At 45.2% G+C, this 27,139-nt stretch overlaps 1 protein-coding gene across 1 annotated transcript in view; it reads right to left on the bottom strand.

The window, feature by feature from the left end:
- LOC149457841 (proteinase-activated receptor 1-like) overlaps window positions 1–27,139 on the bottom strand; it is a 134,588-nt gene that overhangs the window by 56,175 nt on the left and 51,274 nt on the right. Inside the window, exon 4 of the mRNA XM_089683087.1 lies at window positions 6,578–6,604. Coding sequence (XP_089539213.1) covers window positions 6,578–6,604 — 27 coding nt within the window. The remainder of the gene's footprint in view (window positions 1–6,577; window positions 6,605–27,139) is intronic.

Here is a 27,139-nt window from a genome sequence, read left to right on the forward strand (position 1 = left end):
CCTGAAGATGTGCATTGAATACCGCACCTTCAGCAGAAGGACTATTCCTGACCAGTATACCACCCTATGGATAGAGGATGCTATACAATGTCTGTCGTGGGTGAAGCTGTCCAGTGTCTTGGACCCAAGCAGTGGGTACCATCAGATTCCCATGCATCCAGAAGATCAGGAAAAGACTTCCTTCATCTGCCTGTTGGGGTTCTATGAATATGACAGGATCCCCCAAAAATCTGTTTTTAATTCCTACAACCTTACAGCGACTGATGGAGCAGATGGTGAGCAATGTGAACTTGACTGAGGTAATAGGGTACTTGGAAGACATAATTGTCTTTAGCAGAACCCATGAATAGCATAAGGAGTTCTTAGAGAAGGTCTTAAAGAAACTCCAAATGAAGAATTCAAGCTGTCCATCAGCCACTTGCCGCCCTGCCACAGTTACCAGTATCCGGGTATCATGTGATCGCTGTGATTGGTCAAAGTGATTGCATGTTAACAATCTAAACACCCTGTCATGAATGGTTTTCCATTGATATAAAGTGTCAGGGCTCCAGGGTGTGACCAGAGGTATGTGACTGACGCAGGGAAACGCAGGCTTCAGATATGTTATAACAATATAATTTATTAACACTAACAATACATAAACGCAGTGCAATACTAAAACATAACACAGTGCAAACGAACCAAACCAAACCACCCACAGATAACAATACATACAATGCAAGCGTCGTCAGGCAGGCCGGGTCAATAACAATCGGGCAGGTAGGAACAGGAGGAGCAGGCAGAGAGTAGTCAAGTCACGAGCCGGGTACAGCAAGTAACGGGCAGGTAGGTACAGGGGGTCAGGCAGAGAATAGTCGGGGTCACAAGCCAGGGATCAAACAGGAGAAGTCAGCAGAGGTCCGGATCAGGCAGGGTCAGCAATGAATCAGTCAGACAGGGACAGGAAAAGGGGTGCAGGTAACAAGATACAGGGGCCCAGGAAAAACATACACCAAGGCCCAGACTGCAGGTCTGGCCATCCCTTAAATACACCTGCATAATCAGCTTCAGGTGTTTGGCTGGCTGCAGGGTTGAGTCTGATTGCTGAGAGCACCCGCTGGCCAGCCCTGGTACTGCAGCCCACAAGGCAGGTGAGTCCCACCATTACAGGCAAGTCCATTCCTGACAGTACCCCTCCTCAAGGAGTGGCCTCAGGACGCTCCAAACAGTCCTAGCTGGGCAAAATGTTCCACCGCCCGGGTCTGATAACTGGTGGGATATCAAAGACTGGCACATCGGGCTGGACTCCGGGCAGCGGCACATCGGGCTGGACTCCGGGCAGCGGCACATCGGGCTGGACTCCGGGCAGCGGCACATCGGGCTGGACTCCGGGCAGCGGCACATCGGGCTGGACTCCGGGCAGCGGCACATCGGGCTGGACTCCGGGCAGCGGCACATCGGGCTGGACTCCGGGCAGCGGCACATCGGGCTGGACTCCGGATCACCAGGCGGAGCAGCAGGCACTGGGCCCCCAGGCGCAGCAGCAGGCACTGGGCCCCCAGGCGGAGCGGCGGGCGCCGGGCTCCCCGGCGGAGCGGCAGGCATCGGGCCACCAGGCGGAGCGACAGGCATCGGGCCCCCAGGCGGAGCGACAGGCATCGGGCCCCCAGGCGGAGCGACAGGCATCGGGCCCCCAGGCGGAGCGACAGGCATCGGGCCCCCAGGCGGAGCGACAGGCATCGGGCCCCCAGGCGGAGCGACAGGCATCGGGTCATCAGGCACGACAACGGGTCACCAGGCATCAGGTCATTTGGCTCGCCAGCGGGCAGCGCGTCATCTGGCAAGGCAGTGGGCACCGAGTCACCAGGCACGACAGTGGGTTCCGAGTCAACTGGTATGACCACGGGCACTGGGTCAGACATTGGATCGTCTGGCTCGACAGCGGGCATCGGGTCACCAGGCATCAGGTCATTTGGCTCGACAGCGGGCACTGCGTCATCTGGCAAGGCAGTGGGCACCGAGTCACCAGGCACGACAGTGGGCTGTGAGTCAATTGGCACGACAGCGGGCACCAGGTCATCAGGTACCGGATCGTCTGGATCGACAGCGGGCACCGGGTCATCTGGCGTTGGATCGTCTGGCTCGACAGCGGGCATCGGGTCACCAGGCATGACAGCGGGCACTGGGTCACCAGGCATCAGGTCATTTGGCTCACCGGCGGGCACTGCGTCATCTGGAAAGGCAGTGGGCACCAAGTCACCAGGCACGACAGTGGGCTCCGAGTCAACTGGCATGACCGCGGGCGCTGGGTCAGACATTGGATCGTCTGGCCCGGCAGCGGGCATCGGGTCACCAGGCATGACAGCGGGCACTGGGTCATCAGGAATTGGATCGTCTGGCTCGACAGCGGGCATCGGGTCACCAGGCATGACAGCGGGCACCGGGTCATCAGGTACCGGATCGTCTGGATCGACAGCGGGCACCGGGTCATCTGGCGTTGGATCGTCTGGCTCGACAGCGGGCATCGGGTCACCAGGCATGACAGCGGGCACTGGGTCATCAGGTACCGGATCGTCTGGATCGACAGCGGGCATCGAGTCAACTGGCCTAATAGGATCATCAGGCTGGATCAGTTCTATGAATATGACAGCGGGCACTGGGTCACCAGGCATCAGGTCATTTGGCTCGCCAGTGGGCACCGCGTCATCTGGCAAGGCAGTGGGCACCGAGTCACCAGGCACGACAGTGGGCTCTGAGTCAACTGGCATGACCGCGGGCGCTGGGTCAGACATTGGATCGTCTGGCCCGGCAGCGGGCATCGGGTCACCAGGCATGACAGCGGGCACTGGGTCATCAGGAATTGGATCGTCTGGCTCGACAGCGGGCATCGGGTCACCAGGCATGACAGCGGGCACCGGGTCATCAGGTACCGGATCGTCTGGATCGACAGCGGGCACCGGGTCATCTGGCGTTGGATCGTCTGGCTCGACAGCGGGCATCAGGTCACCAGGCATGACAGCGGGCACTGGGTCATCAGGTACCGGATCGTCTGGATCGACAGCGGGCATCGAGTCAACTGGCCTAATAGGATCATCAGGCTGGATCAGTTCTATGAATATGACAGCGGGCACTGGGTCACCAGGCATCAGGTCATTTGGCTCACCAGCGGGCACCGCGTCATCTGGCAAGGCAGTGGGCACCGAGTCACCAGGCACGACAGTGGGCTCTGAGTCAACTGGCATGACCGCGGGCGCTGGGGCAGACATTGGATCGTCTGGCCCGGCAGCGGGCATCGGGTCACCAGGCATGACAGCGGGCACTGGGTCATCAGGCATTGGATCGTCTGGCTCGACAGCGGGCATCGGGTCACCAGGCATGACAGTGGGCACCGGGTCATCAGGTACCGGATCGACAGCGGGCACCGGGTCATCTGGCGTTGGATCGTCTGGCTCGACAGCGGGCCACCAGGCATGACAGTGGGCACCGGGTCATCAGGTACCGGATCGACAGCGGGCACCGGGTCATCAGGTACCGGATCGTCTGGATCGACAGCGGGCATCGAGTCAACTGGCCTAATAGGATCATCAGGCTGGGTAGAGGCATCAGGCTGGGTAGAGGCATCAGGCTGGGTAGAGGCATCAGGCTGGGTAGAGGCATCAGGCTGGGTAGAGGCATCAGGCTGGGTAGAGGCATCAGGCTGAAATGTGGGCGCCGAGGCACCAGGCTGCACCACGGAAGGCAGGTTCTCTCAGATGGGAGGCTGACCGGTTTGGATACTGGCAGGATGGTATTGGTTGGAAAGAACTTTTGCCTTTTCCTGGCTTTAGTTACCGGAGCACTGTAAGTAAGCGCAGGTTTGTAAACGGATGGAGCAGCTGGAGACAGAGAAGAGCTGGAGGATGGAACAGGGGAGGGAACAGTTGCTACAGAGGGCTTCTTTACAGGGTTAAAGGCAGGATAGGTGCAGCGAGTGGGAACAGGGTACTGACATGCGGTAGATAGCAGGGTATACTGAGCTGTAACTGGAGGTGCTGTTGGGAATGCAGGAATAGAACTTTGAAGAAATAGATTAGAAGCAGGACTGGGTTTTTGCAAGCTGACTGAGGCTGGGTGCAACAAGTCTGACCATGTCTGCAGTATGGGTTGAACAAAGCTCAGGTTACACAAAGCCTGTCTGACCAAAGACTGCACTGCGTTTATACATTCCCTTAATCCCTGTGGTGAACATGCAGCATAATGCTCCAAGAAGCAATCCACATCATCCTCTAATAACCATACCAGGGACTCTACCAGGTCTGCACTAAATGGTGGCAAAAATTCATCCCTGCATTCGGGGGTACCAGATGAAGCCAACTCTACACAAACCTGAATCAAAGGTTGCACCTCAGAGAACCCTGTGCCCTGATCTACTAGAACATGAGCGAGCCGTATACATTCTAGCAGTTGATCCCGGGTATACTCCCTCAGAGTCTGATAAGCATATTCTCTGTCATCAAAAACCAGCAGAGATAAATACACAACCTCATCCAGATCCATCCTTCCCAGCAACAAGCCAAGATGGCTTCCCTGTGCAGCCACTTCTGGTCAGGATTGGCCTTGGTGTAATGTCAGGGCTCCAGGGTGTGACCAGAGGTATGTGAACTGACGCAGGGAAACGCAGGCTTCAGATATGTTATAACAATATAATTTATTAACACTAACAATACATAAACGCAGTGCAATACTAAAATATAACACAGTGCAAATGAACCAAACCAAACCACCCACAGATGACAGTACATACAATGCAAGCGTCGTCAGGCAGGCCGGGTCAATAACAATCGGGCAGGTAGGAAAAGGGGGAGCAGGCAGAGAGTAGTCAGGTCACGAGCCGGGTACAGCAACTAACGAGCAGGTAGGTACAGGGGGTCAGGCAGAGAATAGTCGGGGTCACAAGCCAGGGATCAAACAGGAGAAGTCAGCAGAGGTCCGGATCAGGCAGGGTCAGCAACGAATCAGTCAGACAGGGACAGGAACAGGGACAGGAACAGGGACAGGGACAGGGATGCAGGTAACAAGATACAGGGGCCCAGGAAAAACACACACCAAGGCCCAGACTGCAGGTCTGGCCATCCCTTAAATACACCTGCATAATCAGCTTCAGGTGTTTGGCTGGCTGCAGGGTTGAGTCTCTGATTGCTGAGAGCACCCGCTGGCCAGCCCTGGTACTGCAGCCCACAAGGCAGGTGAGTCCCACCATTACTGGCAAGTCCATTCCTGACATAAATCTTGCTTACTGTTGTGATCTATGATTGGCTCATAGCAATCACATGGTACCTGGCTACCTGTACCTTATGATTAGCTGTAGCCAATCACAGATCACAACCATAAGCAAGCTGTTCATGCATGGATAACCCATTCATGACAGCAAAAACTATTGTGTATACAGTGATCCTCACAGTATAAGCAAAAACAGTGTAAAACAATTCCTGATCACCCCCTAGAATAATACAGTGTCATATGGTGACACTGAGCTACTCTGATGACAGGATGTAAAAAAAATAGTAAAAAAAAGGAAAAAAGTTTTTCGTTCTACATGCTTTCACCAGTCAGTATCCCTGACCACCGCTACACCAGTCATATGAGGATGTTGTCCTGCTCTAGTGACAGTATGTAATAAGAAACAAAAGTGAGAAAAAACAAATTTTTTTCATACTCCAAAAAAATTGCAAGTGCAAAAAACTCACCTTGCCTCTTACTAAATATCTCAGATTGTCCATTTGCCAAAACAGGGCTATTTGGGGGGAATTTGTACTTTCCTGCCATTTTAGGCCCTCACGAAATGAGATTGGCCATCAGTACATTAGGATTGATCAATTTGAAAATATATATACCATAGTAGACTAACAATTTCACACAAACCACTTAATATACACTTGATGGGACTTTTTTTTTTTTTTTTTTTACCAAAGACATGTAGCAGAATACATTTTGGCCAAAATTTATAAAGAAATTAGATTTTTTTTTGGCTTGACATGACAGGTCCTCTTACCCTAATCCTGTCCATAACAACATGACAGGTCCTCTTACCCCAATCCTGTCCATAATAACATGACAGGTCCTCTTACCCTAATCCTGTCCATAACAACATGACAGGTCCTCTTACCCCAATCCCGTCCATAATAACATGACAGGTCCTCTTACCCCAATCCCGTCCATAATAACACGACAGGTCCTCTTACCCCAATCCCGTCCATAATAACACGACAGGTCCTCTTACCCCAATCCCGTCCATAATAACACGACAGGTCCTCTTACCCCAATCCTGTCCGTAATAACATGACAGGTCCTCTTACTCCAATCCTGATTATTATTTAAGTTGTAAAGCACTGCATAAACTGTTGGCTACATATAAATCCTGTATAATAATAATAATAATAATTAGAACATTAGGTGATATGCGTATTGCTGGAACTAAAGTGTCCGTATCTCAGGGCAAAGAGTTATACCTTTTAAAGCAAATAGGAGAATGATAGAAACAAAGCAACTTGTAGACATATTTGAAGTCAAAACAGTAATTTGTTAAACATGAAATAATATTGTATGACGATTTCCTTACCTAAGATGGGAAACGTGGAACCGTCATCTGCAAAAGTATCAGAGTATAATGTCAGAGAATCATCCAATCAGGACATACAATTCAGTTCTTCTTTAATTAAACAATTTTTTTTTCAATTACAAAATATAACTTCCAACTATCCATGTTAGGTTTTTTTTCTAGAAACCTCAAGAATAACAATCAGTAAATAGGGATGAAGTATGGGTGTGCTGCTGCCATGGGTTCGAGGTGAGACCTGGGGGTATTAAATTTGCAGTCCTGGCAAATTTCTGAACAGATTTTCCTGGTAATGCAGGTACACAGAGTACCAGTGCACCCTCCATCTCCACAGTGTACCAGGGCCCCCTCTCCCTCCACATAGTACCAGTGCACCCTCCATCTCCACAGAGTACCAGTGCCCCCTCTCCCTCCACATAGTACCAGTGCCCCTCCACCTCCACAGAGTACCAGTACCCCTTCCACGTCCACAGAGTACCAGTACCCCCTCTCCCTCCACAGAGTACCAGTGCCCCCTCCACCTCCACAGAGTACCAGTGCCCCCTCTCCCTCCACAGAGTACCAGTGCCCCTTCCACCTCCACAGAGTACCAGTGCCCTCTCCACCTCCACAGAGTACAGCGCCCCCTCCACTTCTAAAGAGTACCAGTGCCCTCTCCACTTCCAAAGAGTACCAGTGCCCCCTCTCCTTCCAAAGAATACCAGTGTCCCCTCCACCTCCACAGAGTACCAGTGCCCCCTCTACCTCCACAGAGTACCAGTGCCCCCTCCACCTCCACAGAGTACCAGTGCCCCCTCCACCTCCACAGAGTACCAGTGCCCCCTCCACCGAGTACCAGTGCCCCCTCCACCTCCACAGAGTACCAGTGCCCCCTCCACCTCCACATAGTACCAGTGCCCCCTCCACCTCTACAGAGTACCAGTGCCCCCTCCACCTCTACAGAGTACCAGTGCCCCCTCCACTTCCACAGAATACCAATGCCCCATCTCCCTCCACAGAGTACCAGTGCCCCCTCTCCATCCTTAGAGTATTAGTGCCCCTCTCCCTCCAAAGCATACCTGTGCCCCTCCTTTCCTTCTACAGAGTATCAGTACCCTCTCTCCCTCCATAACATACCAATGGCCCCCCTTCTCCTTACACAGCATACCAGTGTTACTTCTCTCCCTGCACAGAACACCAGTGCCCTCCCTTAACAGAGTACCTGTGCCCTTCTCTCCCCAAACTGAGGACTGGGTGTCCCCTTACCCCCTCTCCATTGACCACAGACATTGACCATCTAAAACCCCTAGTCTTGGCTAAAAACTTGATTATACATCCACAGTCTTTACAAACTGGAATTACCAAAGAGACATATAACCATTCAGAGTTCTATTTTTTTCCAGCTGTAACTTAACATTTCATCACATTATGTTTTGCTTGGTTTTAGATGGTGTAAATAAAGTATAACATTTCTTTTTAAGATATGCATACTCTCTCCTCTTGTACCTTTTGATTATACTGTATGTGTCGGTGAAAGTTCCTTTTACATTGTATTTTTAAAACTCATTAACCTTTAACATTCGGCATATTTTTTCTTTCCACTTGTAGGCAGGTGTAGTTTACCCTCCATTCTGTAGATGGTGCTGTGTTGCTGACCACTGTGCAGAGGAAATGGAGGGGGAGAGGAGCACAGTACTTCTTCAGCTTGCTTAGGTGTCACCAGAGGAGCAGTGATCCGACTGGACACTGCAACACTGGATGATCTCAGCAGCCATCTTTAGTAGGGGCAATGCCCTGCTGCAGTTGGTACACAGTTGCAAAATGAATATACTAGGGACAGGATCCAGACTGGATAGGGGCAGCATTCTTAGCTCTAGGGAGAGGTTTCTGATGATGAGGGACAGGCTAGGGAAACCACTGCCGGCTCTGCTACTTCTTGGACTCCGGCACTGTGACAAAGGTTTTTCATTCATTCTTCCAAGTGCCGCTTCCACTGCTACTCTGCCCAACAGTCTCCCCTCTACACAAAGAAAAAGAAAGGCCTCCTGCGCTGCAAATGGATGCCCTCTCCTAAGCAGCTAACACCTAACTTCAACCACAAAGCTCTTAATAGTAATGCAAAAAATGGTGTAGCGCTATGTGCATCTAAATAAATGATTAGGACTAGAGATGAGCGAATCGAACCAGGCGAACCGGAATTCAATACGAATTTCAGGAAAAATTTGATTCGCGGCGAATCCGAATATTTGCCTACTTCGGGTGCGCGAATCGGATTTTTCTCGATCAGCCGGCAAAAGTGTCCCTGCAGAGAGCTCCGCTATTTCTGACATTTCTCTGACAGTTCCTTCACATGTACAGCGGTTGAAACATTATATCTATTAGTTTCCATTTAGGATACAGATGTTTCAACCGCTGTACATGTAAAGAAGCTGTCAGAGAACTGTCAGAAATAGAGGAACTCTGCACATACACTTTTTGCCGGTTTGGAATTCTTATTTTCATCCTACTTCTTCTTCTTCATCCTCATCCTCAGAAGAAGAAGAAGATGAGGATGAGGATGAAGAAGAAGAAGAAGTAGGATGAAAATAAGAATAATTCCAAGCCGGCAAAAAGTGTATCTGCAGAGCTCCTCTATTCTGCAGATACACTTAGAGGAGCTCTGCAGATACACTTTTTGCCAGCTTGAAATTATTCTTATTTTCATCCTACTTCTTCTTCTTCATCATCCTCATCCTCAGAAGAAGAAGAAGAGGATGAGGATGAAGAAGAAGAAGAAGTAGGATGAAAATAAGAATAATTCCAAGCCGGCAAAAAGTGTATCTGCAGAGCTCCTCTAAGTGTATCTGCAGAGCTCCGCTATTTCTGACAGTTCTGGGACATTCACTCCATACAGCGGTTGAAACATTGTATCTATTTGTTTCCATAAATGGATCCATTTATGGAAACAAATAGATACAATGTTTCAACCGCTGTATGGAGTGAATGTCCCAGAACTGTCAGAAATAGACAGAAACTGTCACAGAACTGTCCTTCTTCTCATCCTTCTCATCCTTCTTCTCATCCTTCTTCTCATCCTTCTCCTTCTTCTCATCCTTCTCCTTCTCATCCTTCCCCTTCTTCTCATCCTTCTCATCCTTCTTCTTCTCATCCTTCTTCTCATCCTTCTTCTTCTCATCCTTCTCCTTCTTCTCATCCTTCTCCTTCTTCTCATCCTTCTCCTTCTTCTCATCCTTCTCCTTCTCCTTCTTCTCATCCTTCTCCTTCTCCTCATCCTTCTCCTTCTTCTCATCCTTCTCCTTCTTCTCATCCTTCTCCTTCTTCTCATCCTTCTCCTTCTTCTCATCCTTCTTCTCATCCTTCTCCTTCTTCTCATCCTTCTCCTTCTTCTCATCCTTCTTCTTCTCATCCTTCTCCTTCTTCTCATCCTTCTCCTTCTTCTCATCCTTCTCCTTCTCCTTCTTCTCATCCTTCTCCTTCTCCTTCTTCTCATCCTTCTCCTTCTCCATCTTCTCATCCTTCTCCTTCTTCTCATCCTTCTCCTTCTCCTTCTTCTCATCCTTCTCCTTCTTCTCATCCTTCTCCTTCTTCTCATCCTTCTCCTTCTTCTCATCCTTCTCCTTCTCCTTCTTCTCATCCTTCTCCTTCTTCTCATCCTTCTCCTTCTTCTCATCCTTCTCCTTCTTCTCATCCTTCTCCTTCTCCTTCCTCATCTCCAAGGGCATTTAAATTAAAGGTACAGTGTTCTGCACTAATTTAAAAGCTCTCTGAAGCCTAGAAACCCTTTTTATAAGTTAACTTCGTAGCGAATTAATTCGCATCGAATCAAATTTCTTCCTGAAATTCGGCGAATCAGCCGAATCAAATTTTTGAATAATTCGCTCATCTCTAATTAGGACATATACACACACGTGACCATCAACAAAACAAACACCCAATATGGGGATCAAGTGATAGTGACACAAGTGATTCCTCTCAAGGGAACATAACACGTGTAAAAAGTCCACACTGTGTATAAATATTAGTCCAAATGTTCTATTGAGGTGCAGGAACACAGACACACGGATGGTGGATGATGATCATAAGTGCCACACTCTATAAGTGATATCCATGAACAGCCAAAGTGCCTCCTCACCTCCTTAATGCAACCACAAGGGTCAACTCACTTTGTGGAATATCCACATAAACCAGGATGGTCACAACCGCTGATGAGCCCCTCTAGATGTTCAAATGTCTCCACCATGGTCTCCTGTCACCTGGCTCCAATCCGTACCCGATCTCACCAGAGAGTCATAAACAACAAAACAGACCTCCCATAGTGTAATACTGCAAACCGCTTTATTAATGAAGAATAAAATTGCCCACTCACATGGAAGATGCATATAACTCACAAAGATCCACTGCTAAGGGAATGTGTATATGTATCTGGATATCCAAGATGGTGTCCGCGTCTGGAATGACATCACCATGCCTCACCCTGTCACTACGTGCCGACGCGTGGCATCACTATAACCACGTGACTTCTTCAGGGTCACGTGGTTATCGTGACACAACGCGTCAGCACGCAGTGACAGGGCGAGGCTTGGTGATGTCATTCCGGATGTGGACGCCATCTTGGATATCCAGATACATATGCACATGTCCATGTTGTCCATGTTTGAGTAAAAACAAATGATCTAAATGGCATGTGATGAAGCGAAAGTGAAAGGGTTATGGGCGCATGGTCAGACCAAGATATAGGGTGAATGTTGGGGCCTCTACATACCCTCAGTGCTGATGCAATAACAAAAAGCAATCTATTCACAAATGGGATTTGTGAGGGTACGAGTAAAAAGTAAATAGCTCATCCAACGCGTGGGCTGTTCTCCACACATTGAACAAGGCATGTTCTATGGAAAGTGATATATATATATATATACATATATATATATATACATACATATATATTTTTTTTTTTTGATTGTGGGTTTATTAATATAGGAGGAATAGGACATGTTTGAATCCCACCAGTAACCAAGAGTATAGAGATTTGTGTTGAAAGCTGAAAAGATATTTGTAGCCCATTGCCAGAAAGGTTGTTTGATTTGAATTGGGAAGGTATAGATTACAGAAGGTAAGGTCAGTGGTCTTCCATATGGTTTTAAGAATGAATGGCCTAGGGCAGTGATGATGAACCTACGGCATGCGTGCCAGAGCTGGCGCGTAGAGCCATTTCAGTGGGCACGCTATGAAGAAGAAGATGAGCGCACACAGACCGCGCACACAGACCGGCCATCCAGATCTTGTCCACACTATACCTCCCATCGAACTACATCTCCCACATGTCTCTGGGGCCAGAGTGGGCGTGGATGAGAGGAAGCGGCTCCCACATGGTTCTGGCCCCAGGGGTGACATATCCAGGGATGGGCGTGGATGAGAAGAAGCGGCTCCCACACTGCTCCGGGGCCAGGGGTGATGAGTTCAGTGTGGATGGGAATAGGCTGCTGGGTTGGAAGCCACACCGACACTATCAGAGGTGAGATTAAAAATACTTGCCAACTGCACTATAGCCAAATTATGGCCTTCCAGAACACGCCCCCTGTGCACCCCCAGTGATGCACACCTGGTGCTGTCGGTGATCGCTGTGTCCTATGGACACAAATGATCACAATGTAAATACAGTGGCCTTTTACCACGTGATCAGCTGTGTCCAATGACACAGATGATCACAATGTAAATACAGTTGCCGGTTATCGGCTGCACTTTCTTCATGCTGTCACAGTGTAGAGAATGTACTGCCGATAACCAGCAGATGGGCAGATGTGACAGGGGAGATCTGCACTAAAAATCAGGGCACCGATTATCAGTGACGCCCAGCACTGCCACTCATCAGTGCCCAGCAGTGTCACCCATCAGTGCCCAGAAGTGTTACCCATCAAAATCTGTATCACTGAAAGCCCTGTTATTGTGTTTTTCTTTTAAGACAAAAGATGTGATCTAGTTCAGACAATTGTGTGAGTTGTTTTTTCTAAACTAAAACCTCAGTATTCAGGTTTAATTGCAGTGTTGGCACTTTGGAATAATTAAGTTGGTTTAGTGTTGCAGTTTGGGCACTCGGACTCAAAAAGGATCGCCATCACTGGCCTAGGGTGTCAGTTGGAAATTTTCAAATTGGGATGCGGAACCTTTTTCTAATGAGGATTGCTACACCTGCTTTTTTCTTAGAATTAGAAGCTATATAGATTTGGGGAAATGCTTAAAGTAATTGTAAACTTTATTTTTTGTAAACATAATAAACATGTTATACTTACCTGGTCTGTGCAATGGTTTTGTACTCAGCAGACCCAATCCTCCTCTTCCTGGGTCCCCAACAGTGCTCTTGGCTCCTCCCCTCTGCTGGGTTTCCCAATGGAAAGCCACTTGCTGTGGGGACACTTGTGCAGAGTTGCTCCAGAGCCCCGATTGTTGTGTCCATTGACACACAGAGTGTGGCTCCGCCCTATCTGCTGCTCCCTCCTCACTGGCTGTGATTGACAGCAGTGGGAGCCAATGGCTCCTACTGTTATCTTTGAGCCAATGAGAAGGGATAGAGCTGCTCTTCTTCACATCGCTGGGTCAAGATTGGGCTCAGGCAAGTACAGGTGAAACTCAAAAACTTAGAATATCGTGCAAAAGTTCATTTATTTCAGTAATGCAACTTAAAAGGTGAAACTAATATATGAGATAGACTCATTACATGCAAAGCAAGATAGTTCAAGCCATGATTTGTCATCATGATGGCTTACAGCTCATGAAAACCCCAAATCCACATTCTCAGAAAATGAGAATATTACATGCAATCAATAATACAAGGATTGTACATAGAACAATATCGGACCTCTGAAAAGTATAAGCATTTATATGTACTCAGTACTTGGTTTGGGCCCCTTTTGCAGCAATTACTGCCTCAATGCGGTGTGGCATGGAAGCTATCAGCCTGTGGCACTGCTGAGGTGTTATGGAAGACCAGGATGCTTCAATAGCGACCTTCAGCTCTTCTGCATTGTTTGGTCCCATGTCTCTCATCTTTCTCTTGGCAATGCCCCATAGATTCTATATGGGGTTCAGGTCAGGAGAGTTTGTTGGCCAATCAAGCACAGTAATCCCACGGTCATTGAACCAGGTTTTGGTGCTTTTGGCAGTGTGGGCAGGTGCCAAGTCCTGCTGGAAAATGAAGTCAACATCCCCATAAAGCTTGTCTGTGGAAGGAAGCATGAAGTGCTCCAAAATCCCTTGGTAGACGGCTGTGTTGACCCTGGACTTAAAGAAGCACAGTGGACCAACACCAGCAGATGACATGGCTCCCCAAATCAACACAGACTGTGGAAACTTCACACTGGACTTCAAGCATCTTGCAGTGTGTGCCTCTCTATTCTTCCTCTATACTCGGGGTCCTTGGGCCTCTCCATTCTTCCACCATACTCGGGGTCCTTGGGCCTCTCCATTCTTCCTCCATACTCGGGGACCTTGGTTTCCAAATGAGATGCAAAAGTTGCTCTCATCAGAAAAGAGGAGTTTGGACCACTGAGCAACAGACCAGGTCTGTTTTTTTTTAGCCCAGGTAAGACGCTTCTGACGTTGTTTGTTCAGGAGTGACTTGACAAGAGGAATATGACATTTGAAGCCCATGTCCAGGATCTGTCTGTGTTTAGTGGCTCTTGATGCACTGACTCCAGCCTCAATCCACTTCTTGTGAAAGTCCCCAACACTTTTGAATAGCCTTTTCCTGACAATCCTCTCCAGGCTGCGGTCATTCCTGCTGCTTGTGCATCTTTTTCTTCCACACTTTTCCCTTCCACGTAACTTTCTATTAACGTGCTTTGATACAGCACTTTGGGAACATCCAACTTCCTTTGCAATTACCTTTTGAGGCTTTCCCTCCTTATGGAGGGTGTCAATGATGGTTTTCTGCACAACTGTCAGGACAGCAGTCTTTCCCATGATTGTGATTCCTACTGAACCAGACTTGGAGACCATTTAAAGGCTCAGGAACCCTTTGCAGGTGTTATGGCTTAATGAGCTGATTAGAGTGGGACACTTTGAGCCGAGAATATTCCACCTTTTCACAATATTCTCATTTTCTGAGATTGTGGATTTGGGGTTTTCATGAGCTGTAAGCCATAATCATCACAATGATGACAAATCACGGCTTGAACTATCTTGCTTTGCATGTAATGAGTCTATCTCAGTTATTAGTTTCACCTTTTAAGTTGCATTACTGAAATAAATTAACTTTTGCACAATATTCTAATTTTTTGAGTTTCACCTGTATAAGGGAGAGTTTAGCATTGAATACATTCGGGTAAAAAACCTTAAGCCTTTATATTTCAATATTTTTATTGAGAAACAAGCATATTAAAGCATAAAACATGATGGCAAACAATAAAAGAGAGAAAAAAAAAATAAGGGCCCACCCGCAAGGTGGAACAAGATGTAGAATCATAATCATAACGCTGGTAGGTACATAAAAAGATTAGCAGACAATAGCATTACAATTCACATAAGAAATGTCATAGCCATCAAAACATATAGGTTTCATAGATCAATAAACAAAAATTGAATCAAAATGAACCAAAAATAACAGAGAGAAAAAAAATGTTTCAACAAATAGTAGAAAAAGAGAGGAAGAGAGACGAAAAGGAAAGTACTCTCAAGTGAAAGAAAGAGAAAAAAAAAAAAATATATATATATAAGGGGGGGGTGGGGGGGGGGTCAGCTGCCAGACACTCACGATACAGTAATATAATTAATCCAAGGATCCCAAGTCCTCTCAAATCTGGACACATCATCAGTGACGATACTCGTCAGTTTATCATTAACCATAATCCAGTTGAGTTTTTGTTTCACTCTATCCAGCGGGATCAAGGATTGCTTCCAACTCCTAGCTTTGGTAATGTGAGTCGCCAATATGATATATAAAATTAATTTAATCGATTTTTTGGGAACATCAGAGCGTAGTATATTAAACAAGGCCACTTCCGGCGATCTACGGATATTAATTCCTGTCACTGAGTAAAGAAAATTAAATATGCGGATCCAGAACCTACTCACGACTGGACATTTCCACCAGACGTGGAACATGGTACCCTCTTGACCACAGCATCGGAAACAGCCAGATGAAACAGGAGGATACATTATGGCTAGGCGAGCAGGAACCAAATACCACCGAAGTAGTGTTTTGTAGTTAGATTCAACAAGATCAGTGTTAATCAAAATCTTCGATAGGGCATGGGCCGCAGTCCGCCAGGTATCCAAATCAAATGAACTATTTAAATCCCGTTCCCATAGAGTCATGTAAGATAATTTAGTTAGGGGATCAGCCAACAAAGCATAAACAATGGACAAGCAACCTCACATCATCCCACTTGCCCCACAGGAGACCTCAAGGGAAGTAAGCGCACAAGGTTCTGTGAGTAGTCTAAGTTTGCTATCAATAAAAGAGCGAAGTTGACGGTAACGAAATATCTCTCCACGAGGCATCCCACAAAAATTCACAAAATAATGAAGAGACCGAGGGCGAACCCCATCCAAATAATCCCCAATACGTAGCAACCCCTTATTAATCCACCATTGGAACCTCGCAAAAGATAAACCCGGGGCAAACTCAGGATTACCAAACACCGGAGCCAACGGGGTATGCGGAGAGAAGAAAGGTTTACGAGCTCGCCATCTATCCCACACCGACAATGAATAGGATAGAGTAGGACACAAAATAGGAGGGCGCAATCTACTGGGAAGCCACATAAGAGTACCAATAGCATATGGACGGCACGAAAGAGCCTCAATCCCAACCCATTGGGGGACATATCCCCTGGCCGTAGTACAAGATAGTTGTGCTATTTGGGCCGCCTGAAAGTATGAAAAAAGATTAGGGAGTCCCAAACCGCCATGCCTCTTCAAAGAAAATAAGGTAGATTTGTTCAGCCTAGGGCGCTTTCCCCTCCAAACAAATCTGGAGACTGCAGCCTGTAGTAAGACTAGTTCTCGTTTGGGAATCAGAATTGGTAACGTCCTGAAATAGTATAATAATCTAGGTAGGAAGGTCATTTTAATAGAATTAATTCTACCGAACCAGAAAAGTGAAAGATCCTGCCAGGCTAATAAGTCATTTTTAAGTCGTTTGAAAAGCGGGAGATAGTTGGCCTGGTATAGCGTCGATAAAGATTTTGTAAGGAGAATCCCCAGATAGGGGAGAGAACCAGGGGCCCACTGAAAATCAAAGTTTTCCCGGCAGTAGTGAACCTCTGAATCGGGTAACGAGATATATAAAGCAACAGTTTTAGATGAGTTAAGCGTAAGACCAGAGGCCTCAGAAAACCGATGAAACAGATGGAAGAAACCAGGCAGAGACGTTCGAGGATTAGATATGTACATAAGAACATCGTCGGCAAATAGGGCGCATTTATGAACCCTTTGACCACAGGTAACACCCGATATAGTGGAATCAGCGCGAATAGCAATCGCAAGATGTTCCATCGCCAACGCAAAGAGCAACGGAGAAAGAGGACATCCCTGTCTAGTTCCTCGTTCTATCGAAAAAGGGACTGATTTATATCCACAAATGGAAACTTGAGCTGACGGAGTAGAATAGAGGGCCTGCAACAGCGTTGTAAAATAAGGGCCAAACCCAAACCTGTCCAACGTTCTAAACAAATAGTCCCAGGACAGACTGTCGAATGCCTTCTGAATATCCAGTGACAGTAGTAAAATTTCCCTTTGCGACGATCCATCCCAATTGGACTGCACAGCTGACAGCAAAGCTATAGTCCGCCTAATTTGGTCCGATGTTTGTCGACCACTTATGAATCCTGATTGGTCATCATGAATGTAGAAAGCCAAGAAGTTATGGAGCCGTAGGGCCAGGATTTTAGTTAGAATCTTTAAATCACAGTTAATTAAAGAAATAGGCCGGTAATTGGAGCCCATAGCGGCATCCTTGAAAGGCTTGGGAATGACACTAATGAATGCCTTATTTTCCTCTGGGAGAACCACTCCCCCCTCCCACAAATAATTAAAGTACAGGGCCAGATGGGGTATCAGAATGTCCGGGAAAGCTTTATAGTAATTATTGGGAAGACCATCCGGTCCCGGGGCCTTATGAGAGGCCAGGAATTTCACCGCATTCCCAACTTCTTCACAGGAGATAAGTTGTTCCATTAGCTCCCTATGGGCCTCCCGGAGGGGGGGAAATGAGACAGACTCCAAAAAAGCCTCCAGAGAGGAAGAACAACAACCCCCCATGGGCGAACTATAAAGCTGAGAATAAAAAGAATGGAATTTGTGGAGGATCTTACCCGGGTCCTGGGATAACGAACCGTTGTCCAGTCTGAGCTTGGGGAGGGCCGTCTGGGAATGTCTAGGAGTCAGCTTGCGAGCTAACAGGGTGCCAGGCCTGTCCCTCCAAGTAAAGAATTTATGATTAGACCAACAAAGTTGTTTGTCCGCAGTGGTAGTAAGACATAAGTTAAGTTCTAGGTGGGCCTGATCCAGTTTAAGTAACAAATCAGAACTGGGATGTCGCTTATGTTGAGCAACCAGGTCAGTATACAATTGAGTTTTAGTAGCAAGTAGGTCATTTCGGGCTTTTTTTAAATGAGAAGAGAGTTGAATAATATATCAATACCAAATTAAAAAAGAAAAAAGCGCCACTTACAAAAACCACAAAAGTGTCAGCAGCATATCCCACCCAAAATAAATTTTGGCAACAACAATCCAAATTAAAAAGGTATGCGCTAATAACAAACTTATACAAAAGTGTATGTCATCATCCAAAAAAACATTAGTGTTTTAAATAAATTATAGTGTCCAAACATAAATTAGTGTCCAAAAAAATATATATAAGTGTCCAAAAAAATATATATATCTTCAGTGACTTGAACCAATTGTGAGAAATCCACCACCAAAGGAGATTAAATAAACTCACCAGAGCTAATGGCTGGTCAGATTATAAACCAGCAACAGCGCTTGTGCTCTGGGAGCAATGAACCCGATGTCCAAATAGATATGGTGATGTTTCAGATACTTCCAGATAATAATCACAGCCAAACAACTTTGCAGCCCAAGCTCTTATGATGAACTTCTCCACTCTTTCTCATACCTCCATGAGAGCATGCAGTACACTCAGGGACAAAAAAGAGAACATAATGGTGCAATACGTTTTTTTCATTTATCTCTTTATTAAAAAAGGTATAAGGAAACTCACAAACAAGGTGTCCAACAGACACCGGCTTTAATCGCAAAAAAAGGGTTGAGATACAGTTAACGCTCACCGCAGATCTCTCCCATACAGCACAGACCAGCAAGGCTCTCTAACGTCCACATCAAATAGGCTACGCCCGACCGGTTTCGTCACACCGACGTCATCAAGGGGCGGTACAGATGGGAACGTCAGACAGCTCTTATAAATACCACCCTTCATCTACATAGTTTTAACACCCAGCCAATCACTGCGTTCCTAGTCTCCTTAATCACGCCGGCTAGAACAGGTGTTTCCCAATTTAATTATACATATACTCTATTATATAAACAAAAAAGCTAAATATATATACCCTGCAGGTTTGAATCAGCACAATACCGTTCTTCAAAATCACCCACAAAAAAAAAAAAAAAATATAAAAACATAAATATATGCAGAAAAGCAATATATACCATCCTGTGCATGGCTCTTCAAACCACAGAAAAACCCTTAAAGGGCCATGCACAGAACTTAAAGCACAACTCTTCTCATACACAAAAAAATTAAAAAAATATAAAATTTTTTTTATAAAAATATAAACCAAATTAAAATAAACTATATATAACGATCACTACATGTAATCAATATTTTAAAATATTTATCTTAAAAATTAGTCAAAAAACAATTTAAATCAATATCTATGTTTAAACCTCTTGGTACTAAAGACTCCAATTCATATATCCAAAAAGTCTCCTTTTTTGATATTTCTTTAATCAGATCTGAACCCCTCCAATGACTTTTTACTCTCTCAATTCCATAAAATGTCGCTAAACTCGGATCACTATTGTGTCTTAATTTAAAATGTCTTGAAACACTATGTTTGTCAAACCCTCTCTTTATATTGTTCAAATGTTCATTTATCCTAGTCTTCAACTGTCTCCCTGTTCTTCCCACGTACTGAAAATGACACGGGCATTCCAAAACATAAAATCACATGAGAGGAATTACACGAAATAAGTTGTTCGATCTTATATTCTTTCTTAGTTATATTTGAAATAAATTTCTTCCTCTTTATTTTATTCGATCTATTTATCGTTCTACATGCTTTACACCTGTTACAATGAACAAATCCCTTCAAATCGGGAAAAAAATCCACCTCTTTTGGTGGATCTAAAACATTATGCACTAATTTCGTCCTTATAGATCGATTTTTCTTATAAATAAATTTAGGTTTTTTTGGGATGATCTTTTTCAATACCTCATCTTTTAACAAAATCGGCCAATATTTCTTGAAAATACCCTCAATCTCTTTATATTGATTATTAAAGTTGGTAATAAAAGCCATATCAAAGTTGTTATTCTTTATCTTTCTATTAGACAGAAAAGTACTTCTATCCTTTTTATCAATCATTTCCCTTTCTGTTGACAAAAAAGGTTTTTTATATCCTTTCTCAATAAACCGATCGATCAATACATCAGTTTGATCAACAAAATCTTTCCTTAAACTGTAATTCCTTTTAATTCTTGTAAACTGACTTCTTGGGGTATTATATAGCCATTTAGGATGATGTCCACTTGAAACCGGGATATAGCTATTTTTATCAATATCTTTAAAAAAAGTTTTAGTATAAATCTGTCCATCATATTTATATAAGATCAAATCCAAAAAATTAACCTTTTCAAAATCTTTAGTAACAGTAAACTTCAACCCATAACGGTTTTCATTAATATAGTTTGAAAATCCTTCAAGATCTATTTCAGAACCCCTCCAAATTACTATAATATCGTCTATGTAGCGCCTATACAGCGCCACCTGTGGCCATTTTTCAAATATACATTCTTCTTCCCATTTATCCATAACGATATTAGCTACACTGGGAGCATACTTAGCACCCATAGCAACGCCCCTACATTGCTGAAAAAAAGTATTATTATACCAGAAGAAGTTATTCGACATCACAAATTCTAGTAATTCACAAATAAATGCTCTTTGAGTTCTTTTAATATGTGATTTAAGTTTCAATGCCCATTTAACTGCTTTCAACCCATCATCTTGTTTAATGCTGGTATATAAGGACTCAACATCAATAGTGACCAAGTAGCAACCTTCAATATTCTCTAAACTCGCCAATATACCAATAAGTTCTCCACTATCCCTTAAAAAGGAATGATTGTTCTTCACTATCGGTTGTAAAAATGAATCTATGTATTCTCCGACTCGAGAGAAAATAGAATTATTCCCACTCACAATGGGTCTACCAGGGGGTGATTTTTTATTTTTATGTAATTTGGGTAGGTAGTATATAGTAGGAATTCTTGGATTATTAATACATAAATATCTCGCCTCTTTCTCGTTTAAGACTCCTAAGTCTTTACCTTTATTAATCAGCAGTTTTAATTCACCCTGAAGGGTGGTATTTATAAGAGCTGTCTGACGTTCCCATCTGTACCGCCCCTTGATGACGTCGGTGTGACGAAACCGGTCGGGCGTAGCCTATTTGATGTGGACGTTAGAGAGCCTTGCTGGTCTGTGCTGTATGGGAGAGATCTGCGGTGAGCGTTAACTGTATCTCAACCCTTTTTTTGCGATTAAAGCCGGTGTCTGTTGGACACCTTGTTTGTGAGTTTCCTTATACCTTTTTTAATAAAGAGATAAATGAAAAAAACGTATTGCACCATTATGTTCTCTTTTTTGTCCCTGAGTGTACTGCATGCTCTCATGGAGGTATGAGAAAGAGTGGAGAAGTTCATCATAAGAGCTTGGGCTGCAAAGTTGTTTGGCTGTGATTATTATCTGGAAGTATCTGAAACATCACCATATCTATTTGGACATCGGGTTCATTGCTCCCAGAGCACAAGCGCTGTTGCTGGTTTATAATCTGACCAGCCATTAGCTCTGGTGAGTTCATTTAATCTCCTTTGGTGGTGGATTTCTCACAATTGGTTCAAGTCACTGAAGATATATATATTTTTTTGGACACTTATATATATATTTTTGGACACTAATTTATGTTTGGACACTATAATTTATTTAAAACACTAATGTTTTTTTGGATGATGACATACACTTTTGTATAAGTTTGTTATTAGCGCATACCTTTTAATTTGGATTGAATAATATATCCCCTGACTGAGGCCTTATGAGCTGCCCAATTAATCGCCGCGTTCGTGTCCTCTGCTTTATTAAAATCAAAAAATATTTGTAGGTGTGAGGAGATTTCCCGACAATGAGAGGGATTACACAAAATAGAGTCATTAAGACGCCAATGAAAAAAGTTGTCTTACCAGGAGTCTCGGACGACAAGGTGATAGAAACTGGGTCGTGGTCAGACCAGGGCGTGGAAAAGATTTTAGCAGTAACAAGTTTGGGGAGTGAATATGTATGAAGAAAAATATGGTCAATGCGAGAATAACTATTATGAGCCCGGGAGTAATGGGAGTAGTCTCGAGAAATAGGATTAGCCTCCCTCCACGCATCAATAAAATCATATCGATATAAGAGTTGAGCCAATTTACGGCTCCGTCTAGAAGGAGGCTGAAGCGTGGCGGTTCGGGAACGATCCAGAGTCTGGTCCAACGCTAAATTAGAGTCACCAGCTAGAATAACGTCACCCTCAAATTCTCCGGCCAGAGTGCTTAGCAAAGATTGGAAAAATTCAACCGGATTGGCATTGGGGGTATAATAAATTATAAAAGTGATAAGGTTTCCTCCCAAGTGGCCTTTCACCAAAAGATATCGCCCCTCCTTGTCCCGGACAATTTTAGATTCGACAAAGGACACTCGGCGAGAAAAGCATAGGGCCACCCCCTGCTTTTTCTCTGAAGCATTAGCAAAAAAGCAGAGAGGGTAATTTTTATGAACATAACGTGGAGAGAAGGAGGGGGGAAAATGAGTCTCCTGTAAGGCAACTATATCCGCCCCAGGGGAGTGGTATGAGCTAAAGGCCTGTATGCGTTTGGATGGGGAATTAAGCCCCTGAACATTGTGAGAAAGGAAGAAAATTTCTCCGCTAGTAGACCGTAAGGAAGACATAATAATTAATTATGGAACTAAGCATAATAAAGACCCCTCGTTCCTTAAGAGTATGAAGATCCCTAGAAGTCCTTAAATGTCGGCAGCTGACCCCCAAAAAAATCAGAAAAAAACAAAGAGAAAAAAATCGGGAAAAAAAAGAAAAAAGAAAAGGACATTTGGAACACAACAGTCCAAATGCCAAGTGACCGCGGTACACGAAACAGTACTAGTAAATGAATGAAACAATGTACCAGGAAATACAGAGCAATAGCCCTGTGGTGGAATAGATCCGCCCAGAGAAACAATCCCGGGGAAGAGTCTTCCAATCAGGGAGAGCGCAAAGACACTCTCCGGCATCGACAACAATTATAACCCATCAACAATAAATCAAACGCACAGCGCATTGAACATAAAAACAAAGCAATTAAAACCACCTGAAATTGTATTCAGCAAACAGATGCAATCAACACCCCAAGTCCCACCCCCAGCCCATCCCCCCATACCAACACAGCAACAGCGGCCAACGCCCTTAAGAGCCACAGAGAGGCTGCCATCAACGAACGTATCCCAGCGAAAAGTCCCCAAAAGAACACGTAAGTTCAAGAAATCCTCCCAGGTGGATTCCGGGACCCCTCTTCTTAGATGATGGAGTAGTCCACAATGGCTGGAGCAGCGGAGGTTGAGGAGCCGATCCCGTAGGAGAATGGGGACGTCGGACTGCGAGATATAATACCTAACTGAAGCAGCAACTCTTCGCCCTCCTGGAATGTAGCAAACCCATAGGACTTTCCATTAAGAGTGAACTGTAGACGAAAAGGGTAGGCCCAACGATATTTAATGCCCTTTTGAACCAAGTGAGAGAGAAGTGGCTTGAGGGATCGCCGCCTCTGGATAGTGGCCGACGAGACATCAGCAAAGATTTGTACCTTGTGCCCTGCAAGCTCTATATCCGGATTCTCCCTGCCATACCGCATGACCGCTTCCTTAACCTGGAAAAAATGAGGCTTGATGATATCTCTAGGAGGCCCCCCTTGCCAGGGGGGGGGATCAGTGCCCGGTGAATGCGATCAATCTCAAGGTGAAGGTCATCAATAGCAGGCATAGCGGACCGTATGAGGGTGTGTGCGCAGCTAGTAAGCTCCTTTACCGACTCAGGAAGACCTCGAATGTGAAAATTGTATCGCCTGGCCCGATTCTCCAGGTCATCAATTTTAGAATACGCCTCCTCCAGGCGATCTTGCAAGTCAGTGATCATGTTAGAATTTTGGGAGATACTTTGGACTGTCGCATCAACTTTAGCCTCAATACTGTCTAGAAGGTGGCCCAAGGCCTGAAAATCCTGCTTAAGATCAGCCGCCAGTTTTGAGGTAGCGCTGTCTAATTCGCGTTGCAGCAAATCCGCGAACCGAGCTATCAAAGTTGCATCACCAGAGTATAGAGGCGGGTCAGGAGGAATTGTTGGCGAGGAAGCCGGGCTATCATCCGCGGGCTCAGGACCGCTATGCTGGCTTGAAAAAATGGCAGCTATTTCGCTGCTCAAGGGCGAGGATGCAGGGGAGTCATGGCTCAATGAACAGGCCGAAGCCTGGGACTCTAGTGGCACAGGGCTGGAGGGTGACTGGGGGGGCTGCAGGGAGTCACTCACTCCAGCCAACAATGCTGCTGCAGTCCTCCCTGACCAGCATGGGACGAGGAGCCCATCTTCTCCCTCTGAGGGAGAGGTGCTGCTGCAATAGAGGCAGAGGAGGCACCAGGAGCCACGGGCGCCGATCCGGCCACCATCTTGGATCCCCCAGTCCCCGCAGGGAGCCGCAGCTGGGAGCCTCCACGGCTCTTCACCATCGTCTTTTCGGGCATTATATCAGGTGCCCGAGATCCGGAGAAAGGCAGGGGGGGGCCCCGGGGGTGAAGCGGCACTATGCCCTTTTATGGGCTGCTGTCAGTGCCGGAGATGTGCGGAGCTAGTGCCGGGACATCCGATCCCGGAGGCCGCGCATGCGCACCTAACCTTAAGCCTTTAAAAGCAAATGCCCTCATACCAGTTTTTCTCAGATGAGTCTACTGTACAAAAATGATATCTGCTGTAGAATGCCTAAACCCCCTTAGCACCAGGTGTTTCTGGTGTTAGAATTAAGGTCCTTGATGTTAAGAGATAAAATATGGGTGCAGAATAGAAAAAAAAAATGTTATACTTAGCAGTCCAGAGACTGGTTTGAGGGGTCAACTTTGTGGAGTGGCATATGAAGGTGTGTTGCTAATAGAGAGGTGGGCATGGATCTGGAGTCTGAATGAATGTAAAGGGGCACTATAGTAGGAGACCCAGGAGGACCCCACTGCTGACACAGAAACATAAAAAAGCCAGATTGGAGTTCACCAAAACTTACCTGAGGAAGCCAAAATTATTTTGGGAGAATGTACTGTGTGAACAGATGAAACAAAATGACAGCTTTTTGGTAAAGCCCATCATCTACTGTTTTCAGAAAAAGAAATGAGGCCTTTAACCATTTCCCGTACTGAAGTACTACTACAGAAGTACTGCTACAGGGCAGCACGGATACACAAAATTACGCATATATATGTGATTTTGCATCTCTAGGTAAGGGGCACGTGTGCGCGCCCTACCCACGCCACCATTCACAGCCGCGTCTGTTAATCACCGTGTCCCAACAGGTGATTACACGATAGCGCCCGGTGATTGCCGAGCATCTCCAATGGGGGGAGAGAACTGATTGTAAACAAAACAGTTGTCCTCCCTGTCAGCTCATGCACACTGCTTTGCATGGCTGTGTATGGCACAGCCATGTAAAGCAGTGTGCTCACAGTGAAGCACTAACACACAGCCCCTAGTAAAACAGCACACAGTTAACTGATCACTGTATTGGTGTCACTGGGGATGTCAATGACACCAAGTTAGTTCCCCCCAGTGTCAGAATGCCCACTACAGTCCCGCAGTCCCGAAATAAGTCAGTATAGTATATACACTGCCATTTGTAAACGCTATAACTTTCATGTAAACCAATTAATTTACACGTATTGGGATTTTTTTTTTAGCTAAGATGTATAGCAAAATACATTTTGGCTTAAACTTATGACGAAATGGGATTCTTTAAATTGTTTTACTAGACATGTTTAATAGCAAAAAGTCAAAAATATTGTTTTTTTTCTCAAAATTGTTGGTCTATTTTTTTTTATAGTGCAAAAAATGTAAAAAACGCAATGGTGATCAAATACCAGCAAAAGAAAGCACAATCCGTGGGAAAGAAGGACACAAATTTCATTTGGTTGCAGCATTGCATGACCGCGCAATTGTCAGTTAAAATAACGCAGCGCCGTAATGCAAAAAATGGCCTGGTCAGGAAGGGGGGTAAATCCTCTGGAGGGCAAGGGGTTAAAGAAAAGAATACAGTCCATACAGTCAAACTTGGTGGAGGATCACTGATGTTTTGGTTTTGCTTTGCTGCTTCAGGCACTGGATGTCTTGATTGAGTGCATGGCATTATCAAATCTGAAGACTACCAAAGAATTCTGGGGTGCAATGTAGGGCCCGGTGTCAGAAAGTTGGGTCTCCATCAGCAGTCATGGGTCTTACAGCAGGACAATGACCTACAGCAGGATAAGGACATGTCAAAAAGCTGATAGTTCAGAGGGGAAATACACACGGAGGGATTGAAGCTGCCCTGCCAAGTAGCCCCCAGAAATGGTTTCAGACAAAGCGCTGGAGAGAACTGTACTGGTTGCAGTGAGTCCAGATCTAAATCACACAGAGCACCTGTGGAGAGATCTCAGAACAGAAGCTGGGAAAAGGAACCCTTCCAATCTAAGAGATATGGAGTATTTGGTGAAAAAAGAGTGGTCGAAAATTTCAGTAGAGAGGTGTAAGAAACACATTAATGGTTACAGGAAGCAATTGATTTCAGTTATTTTTTCCAAGGGGTGTGCTACCAAATATTAAATTGAGAGTGCCAATAATTTTGTCCAGTCTTGGAGTTTTGTGTGAAATGTATCAGATTTTGCTTTTTGTTTCTCCACTTTTTTGTGTCATACCAATGCAAACAAACAAAATAAACATGAGAATTCCGAAACATTTATAATTGCAACAATTTTCTGGGCGAAGTGGTGCATTATAGTAATAAGTTGTGATAAACCAAATAACCACAAATAATAGCACAACCCTAAACCAAATCAATAAAATTATATATACAATATATTAATAAATTAATACATCCACCACCATGTGTGTGCAATAAATTAATCAGTGCAAAAATCATATATAGGAAGTCCACATATAATCCATTCAGAAAAGTCCATATATTGTTGAATATGATCCTCAATAAATGAAGTAATGAGATCCTCCTTCACCAATGTGATATTCAGTGCACAA

This window comes from Staurois parvus, unplaced genomic scaffold, assembly GCF_062004578.1.
Source record: "Staurois parvus isolate SC_StPar_1 unplaced genomic scaffold, SC_StPar_1.0 ptg000302l, whole genome shotgun sequence".
NCBI lineage: Eukaryota > Metazoa > Chordata > Amphibia > Anura > Ranidae > Staurois > Staurois parvus.